This window comes from Aulostomus chinensis, chromosome 3, assembly GCF_037954235.1.
Source record: "Aulostomus chinensis isolate RoL2024-O1b breed Wild chromosome 3, RoL_Achi_v1.0, whole genome shotgun sequence".
In the NCBI taxonomy this organism is placed as follows: Eukaryota; Metazoa; Chordata; class Actinopteri; order Syngnathiformes; family Aulostomidae; genus Aulostomus; species Aulostomus chinensis.
Genome location: NC_141322.1, coordinates 17623136 through 17643800, shown reverse-complemented (window position 1 = coordinate 17643800; position 20665 = coordinate 17623136). Strand labels below are relative to the sequence as shown.

Below are 20665 nucleotides of genomic sequence, written 5' to 3'. Positions count from 1 at the left end.
CTTTCCCTGAAATGATCCCACTCAGTTTATAGAAAGAGAGCTATTAATTATATTTGGGAATATCTTCGAAAGACCTCTCTCAGAATGAAGCCATTCAGAGTGTGTGTGTGTGTGTGTGTGTGTCAAACACATTGGATGACCCCCATTCCCCCATTTCCTTCATATCTGTTTGCTCTGTCAGGTTTCGTCGTGTTATGTATTTAATTTCCCATGTTTCTCTGCCCGATGGTGTTGTTAACCTGGACTGACTTCTTCACTTTTCCATCTGCCTCATGAGCTGTGCTCTTGGGTCCTAACTCTGATATATGCTCCTGGTCAAACCTTTGGCTGCCTGCTCTGATTGCAAAAGAGATGGACTTTCAGTAACAATCTCCCTGGTGTGAATTGAATGAGGTTTCAGAGATCTTTAGCTAAGTGAAGTTCATAAATATAAGAAAAGCAAACAGGTTGGACTTTATTTTCATTTTATCAGCAAATTAAAGCCTTTACCTCATTCAACCTCCACTTTCACTGCACTTGTTTGGCTGTAAGAGATAAATTTGCTCACGGCATGAAGGGAGATTTCTTTCAAGTATTTGGGTCAGAGACAAAACCTAGTGGCTGAGAGAGAGGGAGAGAGGGAGCGGAGGGACAGGGGGATGAGAGGATAGCAGGGCAGACAAACAAAACTGCTTTAGAACACATGGACTTTCCCCACGTGAATCAATATTCAAGCCCCGATCTCTCTTTTGAGCAATGAGGCCAAAGAGGAGAAGAGAGCTGAAAGACAGATGAGACAGAGGGAGGGCTGGGGGATGTCCTGTGTAAAGAAGGGGATTCTCATTGGAGGCAGGAACAAGTTTGCTATGCATGTTTTGAGGGGAAAAAAGAGGGGAAAGGACAAACAAAAGCATCCTACATGTGGAAGCCATCTTCGTCGTACTGCTTCAGTGTGAACTTCACTTCCACATATTAAGGTAAGAGGACAGCTGCCATGAATTAAAATATGCAATCAAGCTTTAAAATTGTTGGCAAACTTTATTTTCATTTTGTAGGCAGTGTTAAAATGTAGCATGCACCAATGTTTCAGCTCCATGTTAAAGCGGCAATTCTTGCTATTTTTATGGCGTAAGAATGTCTGCCATATTCCCCCCACCAGGAAATCTAAAAATGTTAAAACTGCAGTAATGTCTCAGGTATAACTAAAATTATACCAGCTTCTCTTCTCTGTCAGGAATTTGGTGTTTTCTAATATCTGTTGCAGGAATTATTGTAAGACTACTGGATAAAGATTGCAGATCAATTGGTGTTTTTTTCTTCCTGTTTTTAGTGTTGGTGCTTCTGTAACAAGAGTGGAATGATGCGCTCCAAGTTCAAGTGGCTGATAGTGATCCAGCTGCTGCTGAATGAGCAGGCTCTCTGCTGGGTCCACCCGCTGGCCCCAAGGAACTCTCCTCTTCCAGGAGGTGACCATGAAGTTGGAGAGAATGTGGCCAAACCAGCTCACCAAGGACGCCAGCTCTCGTCTTCAGCGAAGTCTGATCCTGCATCAGCGCTTGCACACAAGAAAGAGCGAATAAAATCTGCTGAACAGATTGTGTCAGTCCTCGAGGCAAAGCTTCAAGGTCAAATTCGTGATAATCTCCAAATTCAAAGGAATGTCAGCTGTGGGGAGCTGTTGGCGGCCAGTACTGTGGATGACCCATTATCCTCCATGTTCCCCCAGGAGCTGCTGGGGCTCTCTCTAGTGCCGGTGCTGGTGGTGGCAGGCTGCCCACAGGAGGCACACACTCTGGTGCTCAGGCTGTACGACCTGCTGGGGGTGGCTGATACGGAGGAGCTCCTGATGGAGGTGGAGGGTCTGATAGAGAGGAGGATGAAGGCAGCTCTTGTATCAGCAGCATCCACTACAGGGAGGGAAGAAGCAGAGAACCACATAGAGGCGGTGATGTTCAACATCCAGCAGCTAGCCGCAGTGGGAGAGGCTACGATGGGACGAAGCACCCCTGAGAGGATGGAGCATTGTGAGGGATGGATCAGGGTGAATGGAACCACACTGGTAGGAACAGTTCTGGAAGGAACCACAGGTAGACTGGAGGAGGCTGTGAACACCTGTGAGAGACTGGGGGTCCTGTGTGCTGGCGTGACCAGTCGTGGGTTACACAAACCTGGAAAATACCAGGTAGTGTTAAAGAAAGATAGTCGCATCCTCCCTTCTGAATCCCCCAAGTCTGAGAGTTGGATCCATCAGTGCAATGCTGAGGAGGCTTCTACCTCTGCAGCTCCAGGTCGCCGGCTGAAGCGCAGCCCCCAACGGAGCTGCATCAACAGAAGCGAGCAGCGTGTGTATAACGTGATGGAGTGGATCCCTGCCGTCAGCACCCTCTACAATCTTGGCACGGCTGTCTATTACGCATCGGTCAACTGCTCTGAGACGGCCAAGGAGAGAGCCATCCTTAGCGCTGTTGACCTTGGCACCGATGCTCTCATGGTTGCAACGGGTGGGACCGCTGGTGTGGCTGGATATGCGCTCGGCGCCGGGGTCAAAACCGGTGTGAAAGCTGGGGTCAAGTACCTGCTGAACTCCATGAAGCAGGAAGATGATGTGCTGGTGAACCAGTTCAGCTGGGAGGAGGGTGTCTTCACCATACAGTAGAACACAGCTTTGGCAAAATTCTCATTCTGTTCAGTCACACATGTTGTAAAATAATGAGAGGAGTGATGTTTGTTAACTGACACGGTTGCAGTGTAATAACATATTTTACAAGACTTTATGTAATCTAGATCATTTTGGAAGTCACACATTATTTCAGTGGATGAAAACATGCCCGATATTTTTTGATTCATGACAAAAAGTCATTGTCGATTTGCACAATAATTCTTCTTTCTTTTTGAAAGATGTCAGTGATTTTCAAGATTTGCATTTAGTCTGTAAATTTAATTTCTTTTTTTTATTATTACTTTGAGAGAAAAACTAACCCTAAAGGAGAAATTACAAAACATTTTTACACAATCACGACGACAAAAAAAAAACAACCTCTTGAGTAAAATAAGCTTAAGGTTTAATAGTTGAACCATTTATCTTGTTAAGCAGCAACATTTAAAGAACTGGTCTCAGGAAACTCAAGCTCAAAACCTCATTTCATTTGTCTTTTTTACGGAGGCCCTGAGAGTTCAATGCACTGCAACAACAAATACATAATTACAAAAACACAAGCTACAACTTCATCAATCAGACTGCGAAAACATGCAGCGAACTCACGCAACACAACAGATTACCAAGAGAAACACTGCAAATTCCATTAAAAGTTCCCAAAAGGCACTTTAGTGATGAACACCCCTGGATATACTTCCTTTTTAATTCTTCATTTTTGCTTTGTCACGAGTCTAGCAGTCTGTTCTTTGTCTGCGGTGTTGGGAAATGAGCTAAATCTGTGTTGTGTAATTTATTATTTTTGTTTTATTTTGTGACCACCAAAATGTAAGAAAACCAAGCAAGTCCAGATGTGTTCATCTCTCAAGGGCTCCAAGAAACAATTGGATCTTTTTCTCATTGCGTTTGCAGTTCTCCTTTAATGTGTTGTGTGAGCTACACATCAGGTTTTCTGGACACGGTTTCTTTAATTAGCTTGTATTTTGTACATCTGCATGTGTTTTTCAAGTTGTTGTGCATTGAGCTCTCAGGGCCACTGCAGTTGTTTTTTTCTGCATCAGTTGTGTTTTTTTTTTTCTCTCCTTTCCATAAAAATTTCTGTCACGTCAGAGTTACATTCCCACCTTGGGTGTAACTGCAGGGACAATAGATTCAAGACTAATTTTTTTTGTTTATTTTTTCTTTTAAATGTTAATTAAGTGTATATTTCATTTGTGAACATGTGTGGCTGTTAGTGTGGTAGTTAAGAGCACATTATTTCTACTGTATGTTGTAGGGCAGGCCTGTTATGTTATCGTATTTTTCATAGTTGTTACCTAAATTAAAGGCTACTTTTAGTCAGAATATCTAACTACGATATTGAGGCATTTAAAGGATAATTATTAAACTGGTTTGAATTGATTTTATAAATGTGTCTGTGTCAATAATCTTTTATCGTTCAACTTTAATTCAATGGAATCAATTCATTCATCGGTGTGAGGGTACAGTGACCTTTGAAAACTCGAGCTTTTTGGACTAAAAAGGTGCGCTAACGGTATTGTTTTAGGGTTAAAAGTATCATGAATATATGTGAATTTTAAAAGTTTTTCAAGAGGGATGTGAAAAACCCCACAGAGTGTGTGCACAGGTCCTGGATCAGCGTGATCATCATGACTTACAGGGGCACAGGCACACAACTTATCCAAGTTATCTTTAAAATCTATGACAACATGTCTGTAGAAGAATGAATGTTCCTTTTCTCTCTTACTTGGTGACTTCTGTGCACAGAGGAATGGTGTTCTTGGAGGTAAAAGGACCTGTGTCATATCCCCGTGTGTTGTCCCTGTGATAAACTTGTGACATGTTCAGTTTTTGTCTCTACAGTGCATGCCTGGGCTTGTTGTAGCACCCTGAACTAGATAACCTAGTAGCTCCTTCACTTACTGCTGTAAATCACCAGCCAACCACCTGGATTTTTAATATAAAAAGAGAGAACTTGTTATTTTAGTCATAAAAGACAGGCCCTAAGTTATTTTGAGCTCAGAGAGGAGTCCTGTGAACTTGGCGCTGTGCAAATATTTACCATAGACATGAATGTTTTCTTCTCTATCTTAGTATACAGTTGCCAGTTCCGGTTCATCTTTGTGATTTCATACTTTAAAGTTTATGAAACCTAATGCTGACGGTGTGCCGTGAGAAGAATCGGGATCACTGCGCCAGCCGAATGTTTATATATGACAGAAGCTGCCACTGACAAAACTGTTGTGAGCATTCTTTTACTCTCATTGTGCTGAAATAAACTGTACTGCCTTTAGACTAGATAATAACAATCAAAGTGTAAACAAACAGAGGAAATAAGGAAGTGCGAATTTATCTCATATTCAGCATGGAACGCTAGAATGTCCTTTCGCTTCCTAAATTTCCGTTATGGTGGGACAAGAGCGACATCTACTGGTGAAATAGACAACAGACGCGATGAGTAAAATAAAGGCCACTACTGTTGTTACAGTATCATCATAAAACAAACAAACGACAACAACAAAAAACAATACCAGGCATTACATGTTTCATTTGTCTATCTGGAGAAAACATATTGTTATTGTTAATATGTAGCGGTAGAAACTGATTATTTTTTTATATTTCTTAAATATTGGTATTCATTTTACGTGTATTGTCATATGTTTTTATGTTGTAATTAGCAAGTGTTTGTTTCTCATTCTGAGAGAATTTTTCTTTTCGGAGTTAAGAGCCTCCACTAAATATTAGTATCTCAAATATACGAACTACTTCTTCCAAATCAAAGAATAGTGAAATTAAATCCTATTATCGTTATTGCAGTGGTGTATTTTCTGTTTTTATATCCAACAGATGATATTAAATAAATTCATGTACTTATAACACTACATGTTTACTGGCTAATTTTAAAAAAAAAAGTGTTGGGAGGAAATATGTTGGAAGTAGGATATTTCGTATCTCTTCATTTCTGAGGATAATTTTTCAAGCTACCAAATTTATAAAATCTGTAAGTGAGAATGGGGTTTCTTATCAATTTAGGTTGATTTAAAATAAAAAAAAGTTATAACATCAACCTAGACATTTTATCACGGGTGGTAGTAGTGTACTCTATAATGTATTCGCCTGGATAAGAAGTGTCACAGCAATTTGGAATACATAATATTCAATGTTCGGTGTGCTCCTTATTGATGATTCATGAGGGTTTTAGACAGCGGCCGAGGAATCTCCCGTAAATGTAAATCAAGTTCACCAAATAAAGTCAGGGGTCCAAACTCAAAACGAATCCTCGATAATTATACGCGCTCTTTCTTCGTTCTGTCTTAGTAAATGGCATCCATCAATAACTTATTTTTAATTAATTTTAATTTTGAAGTCATAAATTTCCTGATCTTTGGACGTATTAAAATCTGGGCGTCCATGATTGTGCGTCATCGCTTTTGCGCCGTCATTTCTTGGAAATTTTATACCAGCTAAAAGTTTCGATTCTGCTGCCCTCCCGATAGATTGACGTGAGAGCGCACCAACGGCGCGCGTTGCTTTTTTTTGCCACTCGACCAATCAAATATCGGCTCGAGCTCACAGAAAACTGTAGCTCTTGGGCGGACATGTTGGCTCCTGAAGCACTTTACTAACAATGTACTAGCGCCAAAATGGTATTCTAACACTTGTTAAGTGGTACGTAGGAGGGACCCGCATTAATGCAATAATACCGAGACCTAAGGAAATAACATTATCACGCCTGTTTACGAGTTGACGACGGTGCAAGTCGTTTTTACATCGAACTAGCCGGCTTGTAGCGGCGACGAACAAGTACCAGACTATTAGGAAAACTCATGAATACATTTTTGCGTTGAAATAGGACTAACTGCATCGAATGAAGTAGCTCCAGGTGAGTAAATGAGTAAATATCGATTGGTCTGATGCTTTTAACCCTGTTTGTCCTGTAGACCAACTGTTTAACGTTAAAGTTACCTAATAAAAGTCAAGACTAAGATGCTCTTATGACAAGTCACCAACGGGAGTCTGCACCTTATTCCTCAGCTGTCATGTACGAAACAATATGCAGGAATACATGGCACTGTTTTCATGTGTTTCTTTGTAATGTTCAGGATGGCTCAGTGGGACCGGCTGATGAAGTTACCTGCTGTTTACAAACTGCAGCTTCATGGACTGTATGACATGGGTGTACTGCCAATGGATGTCCGGCAGTACCTGTCTGTGTGGATAGAGATGCAGCAGTGGTAAGACAGCGCTAACATGGCACTTATGTTGTCATAGGTAGTTACTAACGATTCATCTGTTGGTCATACACTCATGTCTCTGGTTTTCTGTTGTGTTTGTGTAGGGAACGAGCAGCGACGGACCATGAATTCGCCATGGTGCTGTTCCAGGTCCTGTTGGAGAATCTGGACATCCAGCACAGTCGCTTTGTACAAGAGAACTCATTCTTAATGCAGCACAACTTCAGACGCTACAAACACAACTTTCAGGTTTGTCTGAACAGGAAGTGAATGCACTGATGGCATCAAATTCTAGAGATATTTTTATTTGACTTTTCAGAATTCTCCTTGAAAATTTTTTTTTAAAAAAATGGATAAAATGCATGTTACTTGATTTAAGTTAGAGTTATCAACAAGTTTCTTAATATCACCAACATTTTTATTCATTAACCCCAAATTACATGTATCTAAATGGCCCCTGCATATACCTCGCTGTTCAGTTAAAACAAAAATATCAGGTTAAAGGATAGGCATTTGCTAGCTAATAGGCTAACTGTAAAAAAAAACACAACATCATAAAAACAGCTTTACAAAATTCTACAACACTTCAAATGAAACACACACCGACCTTGAACCTCCTTTTGCCAGGTGCTGAATAAAGAAAGTACAGGAAATCCTCTTTCAACTGGTACTTTCATCTTCCCTTTTTACTGTCATTATACCTAAAAGTAAAAGCCCAACTTTCCCAATAAAAACAACAACAACATACAAAAGCCACAGGGCAAGTTCTTAAAAAAATAATGAAACATTGTACTAACAGGTTATGAAATAATTTTTCATAATATTTCTTCCAGGGGTTTGTAGTATGTATAATGTATTATATATGTAGATGTTCATACACATTTACACTCATTCTACACGTGCTATACAAAACTGGTGTATAGGTGTAACTTTACTTTATTTTGTGCCATATGATCATTTTGAAGTTATTCACTGTGACCCCTCATCTCTCACAGAGTTACCTGGAACGCCCGTGTAACCTGGCAACCACAATACTTTGGTACATGGATAAAGAAAGACAGATCTTGCAGGCTGCCGATCTGGCTGAACAGGTTTGTGAGCATGATATTAAGTTCATCACAGAAACTATTTACCAGGCAGAACCACAAACTCACAGACAAAACAAAACCTTGTGTATAAAGGACAAATATACATGCATCTTTTAAAGGACATAATGCCTCACAGATGGTGCTCCACAAAGGCAAATATCCATCCATACATTTTCTGCTGTTTATCCTGTTAAATGTCGTGGGGGGGCTGGAGCCTTTCCCAGCAGCGTATATTATAATGTTCTTCTCTTTTCTTGATATATTTTAATTGCTGTTTCTTCTCCTTCTTGAAATTAAGCTGTGGTTCTGGTAAAGTTCTATCTATCTAGCCTTTGGGCGTGAGGCGGGTTCACCCTGGACAGGTCACCAGTCCATCACAGGACCAACACATAGAGACAGACAACCATTCACACTCACAGTCACACCTACGGTCAATTTAGAGTATCAATCAGCCTCGTCCTCTCTTGATGTCTTTGGACTGTGGAAGGAAGCTGGAGTACCAGAGAGAACCCACACAGGAACAGGGAGAACATGGAGACTCTACAAAGAAAGATCCTGTGATGGAGGCGGGGCTTGAACCCAGAACTTTCTTGCTGTGAGGTGACAGTGCTGACCACTGCACCACCGTGCTGCTAAAGACAAATATTTTGTTTCAAATTTTCCCCCTTATTTTTTTATGGTATCTCTTTACCCTGCAACCTCATGTGACTGGATAATCTGTAACCATTAGGGTCACCTTAACAGCATTAAGTGTGGGATGAAATGTGAATTAAATGTTTTTGCCTCAAATAATATACTGAGAGCCAGTATAACTCTCATAATGAAACATTGACTTTCTTGCATACGTTCTCCTCCTCCTGGTTTCCATCTTATCAGGTCCAGCTTTTGAATGTAGAGCAGGAATCCATGGAGACCAGCACCCAACAGGACCTTGAACGTAAAATGGCTTGCTTCAAGAATGAAGTACAGGTGCAGATTATATTGTTTATAGTATCATGATGTACTCTGTCGATTAAAGACATGACAGTTCCTTAATTATTTTGTTTTCTTTTAACTCCTTGATGTACAGCGTATGGAACATATGATGGTATGTCTAGAGGAGCAGCAAGATGAGTTTGATTTCAAATACCAAACCCACCTCATGGAAGGTAACCACATTAAAAAGTTCTCATGACATTTAGTATGAGTCATAAAATGACCTGAAACTCTACAGCTTCATGTTCTCCTTTGTTTTGTTCTGTCTTCTACGGAAAACTTCATCCCGCTGGAAACTTGTGCAGCTCTGGTTGACGAGGCCGCGAAGAAAAAACGGATGGCAAATTTGCAGTTATTAGTCAACAACCTGGATGAATGTAGAAAGGTTATCTATTATTGATGTTTGCAAAAATATACTTCCATCTGTCTGCCTGTATTATTTTCCCATCTCTTGATGTTCCTGTGTTCTAGAGCACACTGAGGGACCTCTGTAAGCTCCTGGACAGGACTGACGAGCTGATCGACATGATGAAGAGGGAGCTGGCGGAATGGCAGAGAAGGCAGCAGAAAGCCTGCATTGGAGCTACAGAGAATGTTTGTCTGGATCTGCTAGAGAAATGGTATGTTCATCTTGAATCATGGGCAGTAATCCAAAACTCAGTCTTACTTGTGCTCTGTGCAGGAGTACAACTTGCGGTCATCAGTTTAAAAGTTTAAACTGGTAGAGAGGGTCCACAAGGTAGATTATCAGTCAGCTATCTTGGAGATACTCAACATAAATGATGGGATGGAACTGAATCTCTCAAAAAATGAACGGCTATTCCTGAATATTCTTCCCCAAAATAGTCAGTAATTGTCTTGTTTATTTCTTTACTTATCAATCAGACTGAGAAAAGCATCCGAAGGAATACAGATTGGCCAAACTGAAACAGGATCTCCTGGGCAAGAATCTTAGTAACACTGGAGTTTGTTCTCTTTTTTTCTTGTCAGGTTGAAGCAACTGCTGGCTTGCTTCAATTTAAAGTGAAATAGTATGCATTCATACTAATCTGCTGTTTCTTACATTTTGGATAAATACCATTCCTGTTGCCAGACTCTGATCTCAGCCTCACGCTATCTGGTTGTAGGCCGCAGAGTGTTTGTTGCTTTAAGATCTTCAGCTGCGTATGGGCCTCGCCAAAGACGTGGCAGTTTTACAATGATAGGATGTAAAATACATTATCCCCAAAAGGTGAACTGCTTATTCGATATACTCAAACCTACTTTGCATCTCACAAAGTCAGCATTCGGCTCCAGCTTGCATGATGTGTTAAGTTATCCATGGATACCTCCAGTATGGCTGTCTGTTGGGTTACATGGCAGCACTGTGATGAAGGTGTGTCGTACTTTGATTTGTAGCTGTCGACTATTTCAGCCGATCATGTCACGACACCCTTGTGGACGTGATCGTTCTTTGCTTCTCTCATCTTGTTTTTGAAGGTTCACCTGTGTGGCAGAATGTCTGTTCCAGTTCCGTGAGTTTCTTCACAAGCTGGAGGAGCTGGTCGGAAAGGTGACCTATGAAAACGACCCTGTGAAGGCCCAGAAACAGGGTCTGCAGAACAGAGTGGAAAAACTTCTGCAGGACTTACTCAAGAGGTCTGTATTCTGAAGCACAGTTTGCTCTGCTCTGTTACTCTCTTATGATTTCTTTCTGGAAAACACCTGACTTGTTTTATTATTTTTTTTAAGTTCCTTTGTGGTTGAGACTCAGCCATCCATGCCTCAGGGGAAAGGCCCCCTGGTTCTCCGCACAAATGTACAGTTCTCGGTCAAAACCAGGTTAGTTTCTTGTCCAGACAATCCCAAGACTTGGTGTGGTAGTGACTTTTATCAGACATTTGACTTGTAATCTGTGAAGAAAGCGTGCACCATATCTTTCGTCTCACAAACAAACCAATATACAAAGCAATCGCTGAGGTTAACTCCCCTAACACAGTTTCCTTTAGATTGTACTTAAGCAGCAATGCTAGCTGTTCTGAGTTTGACAGCAATAAAGATTATGTAATGCGGCAAATGAAACACTATTTAGCAAAGCTTTCCGTTCTATGAAATTTGATTTGTTCCCTATTTTTACGTTGTGGGTAACATTAAATTCCCACTTCTTAGAGTTTTAATTTCAAAGTTCTAAAAACCTGATGTACCATTTTCAGGCTTCTTGTCAAGTTTCCAGTGCTGAACCATGTGATGAAAGTGAACGTATCCATGGACAGGTGAAATTCCTCCTTCTACTCTCAATCACTCTCACTTCTCCTTTGGTTTGATAACTGTTTTTTCTTCTCTCTAACATTAGGGATGCTCCTCAGATAAAAGGGTGAGCATGTTAGTTTTATTTCCGCCTCAATATCAAATTATGTTGAGTTTTCACATTTGAGAACATTTTGACCAAATCAGTTGTGCTTATAGGTATCGGCATTTTAATATCCTGGGGACCAAAAGCAAAACCTTGAACATGGTGGAGAGCCAGGACGGTTGCATGGTGGCAGACTTCAGAAACCTAGTGAGCGATACTGACTTGATGTTTGACCCGCCATGATAATCTACTAATTGAGCTTTCATACAATAAATGCTAACGGCCTTGATCATTTCCTGTCCTATTATGACATTGTATATGTGTGTGCGTTTTTAACATAAGAAACAACAATGCTGAGACACCGTTACTGGTGGTTCTGTGTCTCTCCTTTCCTGTATGTCTCAGTCACAATTATTATTTCAACCTATGGGAGTGTAAAGTGTAAATGCTGATTTCACTCTGGTTTACATGTTCTCTCAATCAGTCAATCTAAAATAATATTGATCATGTTTGGTTAATCTTTTTTCACTTTAAAAAAATTGCAACTTTCAATCAGCTTCAATATCCCGGTATGTCTTCCATTCTTTAATTGTTATTTATTTACATTTGAAATCATAACTGGTGAAGCAGCCACCAATAGCTAAACTTACATTTATGTGTGACTCAACATGTAGACGTATATATTTGCTTTGCTTCTAGAGTCTGAAGGAGCAGAAATCTGGAGTTGGAGGCAAAGGAATCAGTGACGTGAGCTGACTTTGACCCTTATAAAAATGCCATGACTTATGACTTTATATAACTCATCACACAAGGAGATTGTAAATAACCGTGTGTGTGTGTGTGTGTGTGTGTTGGTGATGAAAGGTTTCTCTGAGTGTCACAGAGGAGCTGCACATCGTCTGCTTTGACACTGTATTTGAGCTGAAGGGCACGTCAGTTGAGCTGCAGGTAATGGTTCTTCGTTTCTTTTCATGTTTTTTTTTAATGAAAATGCTTTGATTTTTGCACCTGCGGCTTAAACAGAAGTTGTTTTTCGCTGGCACCCAACCTAGGCGTCCTCACTGCCAGTGGTCATCATCTCCAACTCCAGCCAGCAACAGAACTCCTGGGCCTCCATCCTCTGGTTCAGCATGCTCAGTCAGGACACCAAAGTGAGTGATCACAATGACAGACACACACAAACATGACGTAGCATTTTGCTATGCAGTCGTTTCATTATCGAGTGAAGCAGGAATGAGTCCTAAAACCCAGATGGAAGTTAGCATTCTTGAACATTTGGTTCCCCTGTCTTAAATTTAATGGGATTTTGGTGGCTAAAATCAGATATTTGGTCACTTTTTGAAAATCTTGCTCTGCAACATGGATTATGCCATTAAATAGTGCACTTGTGAATTTCTTAGTGTTAAATGTGTCTTACAAAGGCAGTTGCTCAGACGCAATTCCCATAAACCCTTTTTTCCCACAGAGTTTATTTTCTGCTCAGATTGAAAACTTGAAATAAAAGTCCCATCTGCTTTTGCTCGAGGAACCCCATTGCTGTGCTGATTCCTGTGTCCTGCTTGTGTGTTTCACCAGGACGTCATGTTTTTTGCCAACTCACCTGCAGCCACTTGGCCGCAGTTTGCAGAGATGTTGAGCTGGCAGTTTCTGTCAGCCACCAAATGTGGTCTGAATGAAGATCAGCTGGAAATGATCGCACAGAAACTCTTTGGTAAGTCCTGCTTTCTTGTGTGCAACTTTGGTTGCTTCTCTCTTTTTTCCTTTTTTTTAATTTGTGTTTTTTTTTGTCACTGAATTCAGTTTAATAATCATTCATTTTTGTATAACACGACATCAGGAATATTTCAGGACACAGCGATCTCCCTAATTTAATGTTTCACGTGTTTCTACAGTGAAAAGGCTTGGGTCGTGGTAAGAATTAAATGATAGTTATCACAGATTGTTTCAGAAGAGTTGTTGTTTTGTTTCTCCATCCAGGAAAGCAGCAGAACTATAACAACTGCAAAGTTGCTTGGTCAAAATTTAGCAAGGTAAGAACATTGGGGGAAAGCTTTTTGGGTCATGGGAAGATGATGTTGGTCATTTGCATGGATTGCCTTTAAATGTTCCACACTCAATTGTGATTTTTTGAGATCCTCTATCTGTCCCAGAACAGTTTGGCCAATACATCAACAGTACTTTGTCTTTAGTGCTTATATGCAAAGCTTGGCCCATCCTACCCTTTGTTTTTCTTTTATGAAACATTGAGGCCTCACAGAATCACAAGAATCACTGGAAAAAGCCTTGTTTGTTCTTTACACTTTATGGTTACTGATGTTTGGGTTGCTGACACTTTGTACTGGTTCTGCTTCAGGAAAACGGCCCTGTAACTTTCTGGGTGTGGTTTGATGGCATCCTGGTGATGGTGAAAACGTACCTTGAGGAACTGTGGAAGGAAGGGTAGGTACAGCATACTGAACATTGTCACAGTCCTGCTTGATTTAAAGCTGAGCGGTTGGGCTCATCATTTTAATTCCTGAGAAAACGAGTCGATAACTGTGTGATGTGACCTGCATTGTAGCCTCATTATGGGTTTTGTGACCAAAACCAAAGAGAACTCCCTCTTGAAGAAGAAACAGAGGGGGACGTTCTTGATACGTTTCAGTGAGAGTGTTGTTGGTGGTATCACCTTCTCCTGGGTGGATATCACCTCAAAAGGTGAGTGGCTTTCAGTATTCAAAGTTGTGAAGAAAGAACATGTTTGAGTATATCTGCTAAAAAAACAATGTAATTGTGGGATCTTTAGGTGAACCCGACGTGAAGACAATCCAGCCGTTCACCAAAACGGACCTTTCCCAGATTCCTTTCCAGGAAATTATCAGGAATTTCCTGATTCTCGAGGCTGAAAATGTTCCAGAAAACCCTCTGCTTTATTTATATCCCAAAACACCCAGAGATGAGGCTTTTGGAAAATACTACAGGGGAAAGTTTGGAAGTAAGAGAACCGAAGTTCCCTGCTTTTTGCTGGTCACTTTTATGATTCTGAACATTCTACCAGATCGTTTGCTGTTTTTAATGTTCATTTTCTGGTGTGTGGGTTGGAAATCAGATGACGACACCTTAATTCACATCTCAACTCATTACTTTGCAGGTGACAGCCCGTATATAAAGTACATCAAAACCAAGCTTATGTTTGTTTCGAAGGGGTAAGTATATAATTCTGTTTTTGGGGATGATATCTCACTGACTGGATCTGAAATAGAACTTAGAATAGAATTTTTAAAATCCCAAATGTGTTTATTTATATAGCGATAATGTAAACCACAACAAAGATGTACAGACTTGATTTTCAAAAATCCTGGGCCTTTTTTCCTAAGCATTGGAAAGAAAATCTAGAAAGGAGCACATTTATTTGAATTGTTCTAGTGCAAAGACCACAAATGTGAATCGGCTTCAACAAGCGATGCTAGTCCCCTACAAGCTTGCTGCCACAGACGGGCTCAGGTTTTTGTTCCCAGTGTCTGACATCATCATTGAGAGGATCCTGCAGAGATAGATGAGCATGGAACACGCAACTCTACTCGGTAGCCTCCCATGATCCCTCCTCTCGTTCAATTTTACATCCAGTACATTACGACTTCTTCCATCACGTGTGGAGTCCCCACGCCCGAACAGAGGAGCCACTGGTGCAGAAACCAGGCTTCCCCACCAAAGACTCTCTAGGACTCAGACGTTTTTCGTCTGTGGGCGTCGGACCACTTAACCCAAAGCAGCAGCAGCATTTTCCCAGCCGTCATATTAAAATACCTCGACAACATCAAAATCAGCTGAATATTCGTTGATTGCTCATAAAGGAAATGACAGTGAATCTTTTTTAAGTATTCTATCAATGTGTTGTTCTCAGGCTCTGAAGAACAAAAACATCCAGCTCTTTTATTGGACTGACATTAAAACGTACAGTTGCCCACTAGGATGACGTTGCAGCTGTTTTCATTGGTCAGAACGTTGTAGTTCAGTATTGGAACAGTTCAAATACTTTTGGCCCATTTGATCCAAATGTAAGAAAATAGGAGCCGGGTCAAAAATACCAGATTTTCCCTTTAATAGAAGAAGTAGTGTACCTCTGTATGTGATGACTATCATTGGTCATGTAGGAACACACTGGAGGCTGTGTCATCTGAGTTCTCTGACATGGCCCAGGCTGAAGACCCGCAGCTAGACAGTGGTCTGTGCGGAGAGGCAGCTGGTGAGTCATGGCTCTCCTCAGTGTTCCATCCAGCTAAAAACACACATCAAACAAACAGTCCCCCCTTCACTTTAAAGCTCTGTCTTGCCATCTTTAGTTTGGATTTGCTGTGCATGAAATGAGTGGGGAGGCTGCTGTCGGACAGCTGTGAAAATCTGTTGTGGGGCTGCTGGCTGCTCCTACTGCCTGCTTGGGCTGTTTGGACAGGTGTGGAGGTGGTCTGGTTCTACTAAGAGCTTTTAATTCTTCCATTTGATGCTTCATTACCCAGCTCTTTGCTTGAGTCCTCTAGTGAAACCGAAGAATGTGTAAAATGAATGGTGTTCGATCATGAGTGAAGCCACAGTACCATGAATGGCTCCATCTTTGACCTTGGTGATAATTTGGCTAGACTGCTGCGTCTGATTTTTCTTCTTTCTTCCAACCCACAATTTATGAGCTTGACTGAGTGGATGTCATTTCAGAGACTTTTGTCATTTGTGCGGGCTTATGCTCCTGTAATTGAGCTGTTGCTTAAAGAGAAAAAACAGTCATGAAATAAATTGGGAAATGAAGTACAGTAGGTGTGTAATGTCATTGGCGCAACTGAATTGTGATTAAGTTGGAGAAAAGTATCCCCTCATTCCTGTGCCTGCTGTTTTGAGCTTAGTAGCACTTCTCTCAGTTCCCTACATCAGTGAAAGCCAGTTCCAGAAGTAAAACCACTCGCCACAACAGAATTTATATCTTTCTCTTGTTCCCTTCTGTCCTCTTAGAACAAACTGAGGATCCTCATCAGCCACTGGAGTCTAATCTGGAAATGTATCCATACGATCCCATGCTGTGTGGCCCTTTTGGAAACTCAGGGGAGGATGCAGCACTGTATGATGACGAACGTCTGCATTCTGTTTTCAGTTTCGCAGAAATGCCATGTCTGTCCCCACAGTCCTGCTTAAGCGTATTCCAGTAAGCATAAGTTAACCAAACCATTATACTCATCAACTCACCATCAGACTCTCTTTTAGCTGTCTATCATGACCTCATACATGTCTGCATCCTATAATTTTTTTCATGTCAATCTGCAGAGCCACTCTTGATTGTCCTTTACATTGCCTTTTATTACTAGTAGTTGAACGCTGGTGTTCATCATCTTGTTGTACTCATTATTGTTGCGTTTTGTCGTGTTGCCATATCAAGAGGGGAAGTCCAACTATCTGAAGATTTGATCCAGAGATCCTGAGTGTGAATGTTAGAGGGTTTACATTGCTGGCACCGACAGCTTGTGATTAAGTGAACTGATTGAACTGAACAGACACATTACTCCTTTTTGAAAAATGTTCGTTTGTCAGCAAGTTAAAACTGCACTAAACAAAATAAAATTAAGTTCTGTAAAGCAACTGGTAATGAATCAATGTTGTGCTGAAACTACTACACCAAGACCCAACTGGGTACAACACATTTATCTGTGCTTTGTCACATCGACCTGCAAGACAACAAGCCAAGACCCTTTAAACTGCTGGTTTTCTGAACTTAGTTATATAAATAACCTACAACCACAGTGAACAGAGAGAATGCAGCCTTAATAAGTTTCTACAAGAAAAATTGTTACAAAGTATGCCAAAGAAATAAGGAAGCAGTTATGCTGCTGCTTGCAAATTCCAGGTTTTGGTAAATGCTTCATGGACTTTACATGGACGTGACCTGCTACTTATGTAGGTATAAAAGGTTTCATTATTAGGTGAATACACAATACACACATATGACAGTACACATATGAATATTACGTTAAACACTGTTCCTTTAAAGTGATACATCACCCCCAAAAAAGTATTTTACTGCTCAAGTACTTACTAATGATCTCATATAGTTTTTACTGTTGCATCACTTCTTTCTAACTCCAGAGTGCAGAAAGAATCAGCCACGTATATTTAGCTTGACACTGTTGCCTACCAACTACTAACGATTGCAAAAACAACTGTCCGGAAACTCCACTATGCAAACTCTTAACACTCATCATTCAATTTAATCCACATCATCTTTGTCCAGTCATATGCGCAGTATTCCACAAACACTGTGAGGTGACCTCAAAACAAAACTATCACCCTTCTGGTTTGGCGCCACCATGAGGCATGGACAAGTGTGAGCCAGTTAGTTCAACTCTAGCTGCTTACGCTTGCCGCAATAGTGAATGGGCAACAAACCAGAGACATTATAGGTAGTTGTTAGCTCGAATCAGAATTTCTCTGGATTACTGATTTTATGACTAGATAAAGAAAAAGTGGAATACGCTAAATGATGCACTTGAGAGTTTGTCATCGGATGCTTTTGCACAGCTTTGCTGTTGTTGGCAGGCGGCGACCATGGGGATCCGCTGACTTCAAGTGGAAAAAAGTGGCTGCATTCTGGTATCAAAAGGAAATGATTTCGCAGTTACCACAAAAAAAAAAAACCCAAAACCCAGCTTTGAGAACAAAGACACCTATCCGTGTTCACTTGGAAGACAAAAATACATTTTTAGATGAAGTATGTTGAAATAAGAGATGGACTATGGACATGTGGGTGTAAATGTTCTTTGCTTCTGTTGTTTCTCCACAAATAAATAACCTGACACAATACAAACAAGCCTGCACGTGCACCCCCACCTACAACACAAATCTGTTCAGCTGCTTTCTACATTGTTCATGTCCTGTCAGCATGTAAGAGCAGAAACTGTGAATTCCTGTTCCTGAAATAACGTGATAGTCAGGCACGCCCTGCTGATTTGACAACATGGACATGGTCTCTATAATGCAGCTGTCACCTAGGTGACGTATTGGTGACGGATCAGTGGTGTGCAAAGTCTCATGTAACAGTAGAGTGTCTGTTACAAAATGAGCTTGTACGTACATTCATAAGCAATACAACACAGTAAGCATCTTGAATATAATAATGCATGGATATATAAAGCAGCCTTGAAACACCGAAATTTGAATTAAGTACATAGAAATTGAACCATATTCTCAACGTAAGCTGTCGGTTTCAGTTGCTCCAATTAGACCTCCAGGTCCAGAGGCGGGTGAGGGGAGCAGCAGCCCTGGTGAGCAGCACATGATAGGCCTGTCGAAACTGTCGATTCATGACAGCGTAGAGCATGGGGTTAATGCAGCTGTTGAGCCAGGTGAGGTTTGCACAGAACATGTGCAGCACCTGTGGTGCGCGGTTATGTTTATCAGCTATGTTTAGTAACAGGAAGGGGACAAAACAGAAGACGAAACACAGAAAAACAGTAAAGCACATGCGCGTGACACGCTTAAACTCTGCATCCTCTCCTGATGTTGAGTGCGACGGTGCAGCGGTGGGAACGGAGGTGGTTGAAGGAGGAGTAGGGACAATGTCAGGGCTAGGTTTGTTGACTGGTGATGGATTTGTGGCCTTAGCAGATACGGGGCTCACTTGTGAGGGTTTGTCACAAATGGCATCATCGTTACGATCTAGTTTTCCCTGACTGCTCAATTCAAAGCTGCATGTGTTGGCCATGCCACTCTCCACCCCGCTGTCATCTGTTCCTCGTGCTGACGAGGCTGGTTTCCTCCTGGATGAGCGGCGGCTGAACCTGTAGTGCAGCAGAGCCTTTGAGGCAATCTGGACACGCTTGTAAATGAGGAGGTAAAAGGTGCCAACACATCCCAGACCGATGACGAAGTACAAGAAGAGCAGAATGGTGGTGTAGGGGCGACCCCTGGTGCGGTGGAAGCTGCATGTGCATACCTGTGGCACAAACACATAAACAGGCCAGAGGGGGCCAAAGCTGGCCAGGCCCAGAGCCCATGCTGAGATCAGGAGGAGAATAAGCCCGCGGTCGGAGAAGACACGGTCGAACACGCCCCTTTTAGTTACTAGGAGATATCGACTAACTGCTACCAGGCAGAGGGTGATGATGGAGACAGAGTTGGAGAGGAAGAGGAGCAGGCCGAAGGTTCTGCACCAGAGCTCCCCGCTGCGCCATCTGAGGTGGAGATAAGAGTCGACCGAGATAGGCTGCAGTATGGTGCAGTACAGGAGATCAGCCAGAGCCAGGTTGACGATGAGCACGTTGAAGCGAGTCCTCAGACGTGCATCTGAAGCGAAGGCGAGAATGGTTAGCAGGTTTCCCACTGTACCAGTGATGGTCACAGCACATCCCCACAGCACAGCCACGTAGCGGTACCCCACCACTGAGGGGCTGTAGCAGGAGAAGACATCCTCCGTTTGGTTTATGTAGTTCAGCTGCATTCTGTGGACCGACAGGAAGTTGAAGTAGATGTAATTCTCTGCTGAGACAAACAGGAACCCGGCACTAAACGACCCCTGACAAGGAGCTGTAGCTTAAAGGGAAGTCGCTTTAGTTCCTCTGGTACAAAACTTCTGACAGGCACCTTTAGTGTCTACAGTTCCATTTGTTTCTGTGAAAACAGATTTATGTGCCAGAAGGTGTGAAGAGGTTTGGCATTTGAAGGCTATTTTCACCATCAATTATGCCACAGTCTTATCATGAAATATTGTCAATATAAAAATAACAAATGAGCAAAGACATTTTGTGCAAGGTATCATCACAAAAGGTTTGCCTCCTCTTGTAATTCAATCTGTGAAAAAAGAAATATATACTGGAAATGAATTGGAATTCACCTGGACCCCCCCCCCCCAAAAAAAAAAGAAAAAGAGAGATAGGATTTACTAATAAATAGCATTATCTTTTAATTTATTATGTGAATAAGTAAAATTGCTGGACAGTATTTTTTTTTTAAACCTGTCCTGTTCAGTAGCCGACAGTATTTTAAATTTTCTCACCTCACAGCTTAGGATTCCTCTTGTCCTCCTGAATGTTGATGTGTAGCTGTGACATTCTGACTTGTTTCACTTCGTATCGGTTCCAAAATGTGTGCTCTTCCTATGTTGCTCAAGTGCCTGCTACGTATGGTGTAATGGTTTGAAGTTGGGTTTCTGTGTTATTGGTAAACTCTGGAAGACACCTTGTTTATTTTTTTACAGCAATGTGTTTTTATCTTCCATGTATTGGAATTTTATAACATCTGTATTCATTTTTTGGCGGCAGTAGATGCGACACACGAGCAGAAAGCGATTAAAAACCTCTGATTTTAGTTTATACTCACTGCCCTCAATCCCAGGGTCATGTGACGTCCCTAACCGTAAGCCTGGGAGGTCTAAGATTGAAATGTAGCA

At 41.4% G+C, this 20665-nt stretch overlaps 3 protein-coding genes across 3 annotated transcripts; 2 read left to right on the top strand and 1 right to left on the bottom strand.

Annotated features, from left to right (window-relative positions):
• Positions 1 to 745: 745 nt before the first annotated feature.
• apof (apolipoprotein F) lies at positions 746 to 5423 on the top strand. Its single transcript, XM_086199175.1, has 2 exons — positions 746 to 956; positions 1310 to 5423. Exon 2 carries the CDS (start codon positions 1337 to 1339, stop codon positions 2633 to 2635), a length of 1299 nt encoding a protein of 432 aa, XP_086055301.1. The 5' UTR covers positions 746 to 956; positions 1310 to 1336; the 3' UTR covers positions 2636 to 5423.
• Positions 5424 to 6244: 821 nt separating this feature from the next.
• stat2 (signal transducer and activator of transcription 2) lies at positions 6245 to 16859 on the top strand. Its single transcript, XM_086199176.1, has 24 exons — positions 6245 to 6515; positions 6736 to 6867; positions 6972 to 7116; positions 7863 to 7958; positions 8832 to 8924; positions 9025 to 9103; positions 9236 to 9315; positions 9402 to 9550; positions 10410 to 10568; positions 10662 to 10751; positions 11123 to 11182; positions 11263 to 11283; positions 11376 to 11469; positions 11962 to 12009; positions 12127 to 12210; positions 12315 to 12413; positions 12838 to 12973; positions 13240 to 13292; positions 13616 to 13701; positions 13823 to 13959; positions 14048 to 14236; positions 14393 to 14447; positions 15396 to 15487; positions 16243 to 16859. Exons 2-24 carry the CDS (start codon positions 6737 to 6739, stop codon positions 16434 to 16436), a joined length of 2370 nt encoding a protein of 789 aa, XP_086055302.1. The 5' UTR covers positions 6245 to 6515; position 6736; the 3' UTR covers positions 16437 to 16859.
• A 126-nt stretch (positions 16860 to 16985) lies between these two features.
• gpr84 (G protein-coupled receptor 84) lies at positions 16986 to 19729 on the bottom strand. Its single transcript, XM_086199186.1, has one exon. The coding sequence runs from the start codon at positions 19715 to 19717 to the stop codon at positions 18485 to 18487; it is 1233 nt and encodes a 410-aa protein (XP_086055312.1). The 5' UTR covers positions 19718 to 19729; the 3' UTR covers positions 16986 to 18484.
• Between the last annotated feature and the right edge of the window lie 936 nt (positions 19730 to 20665).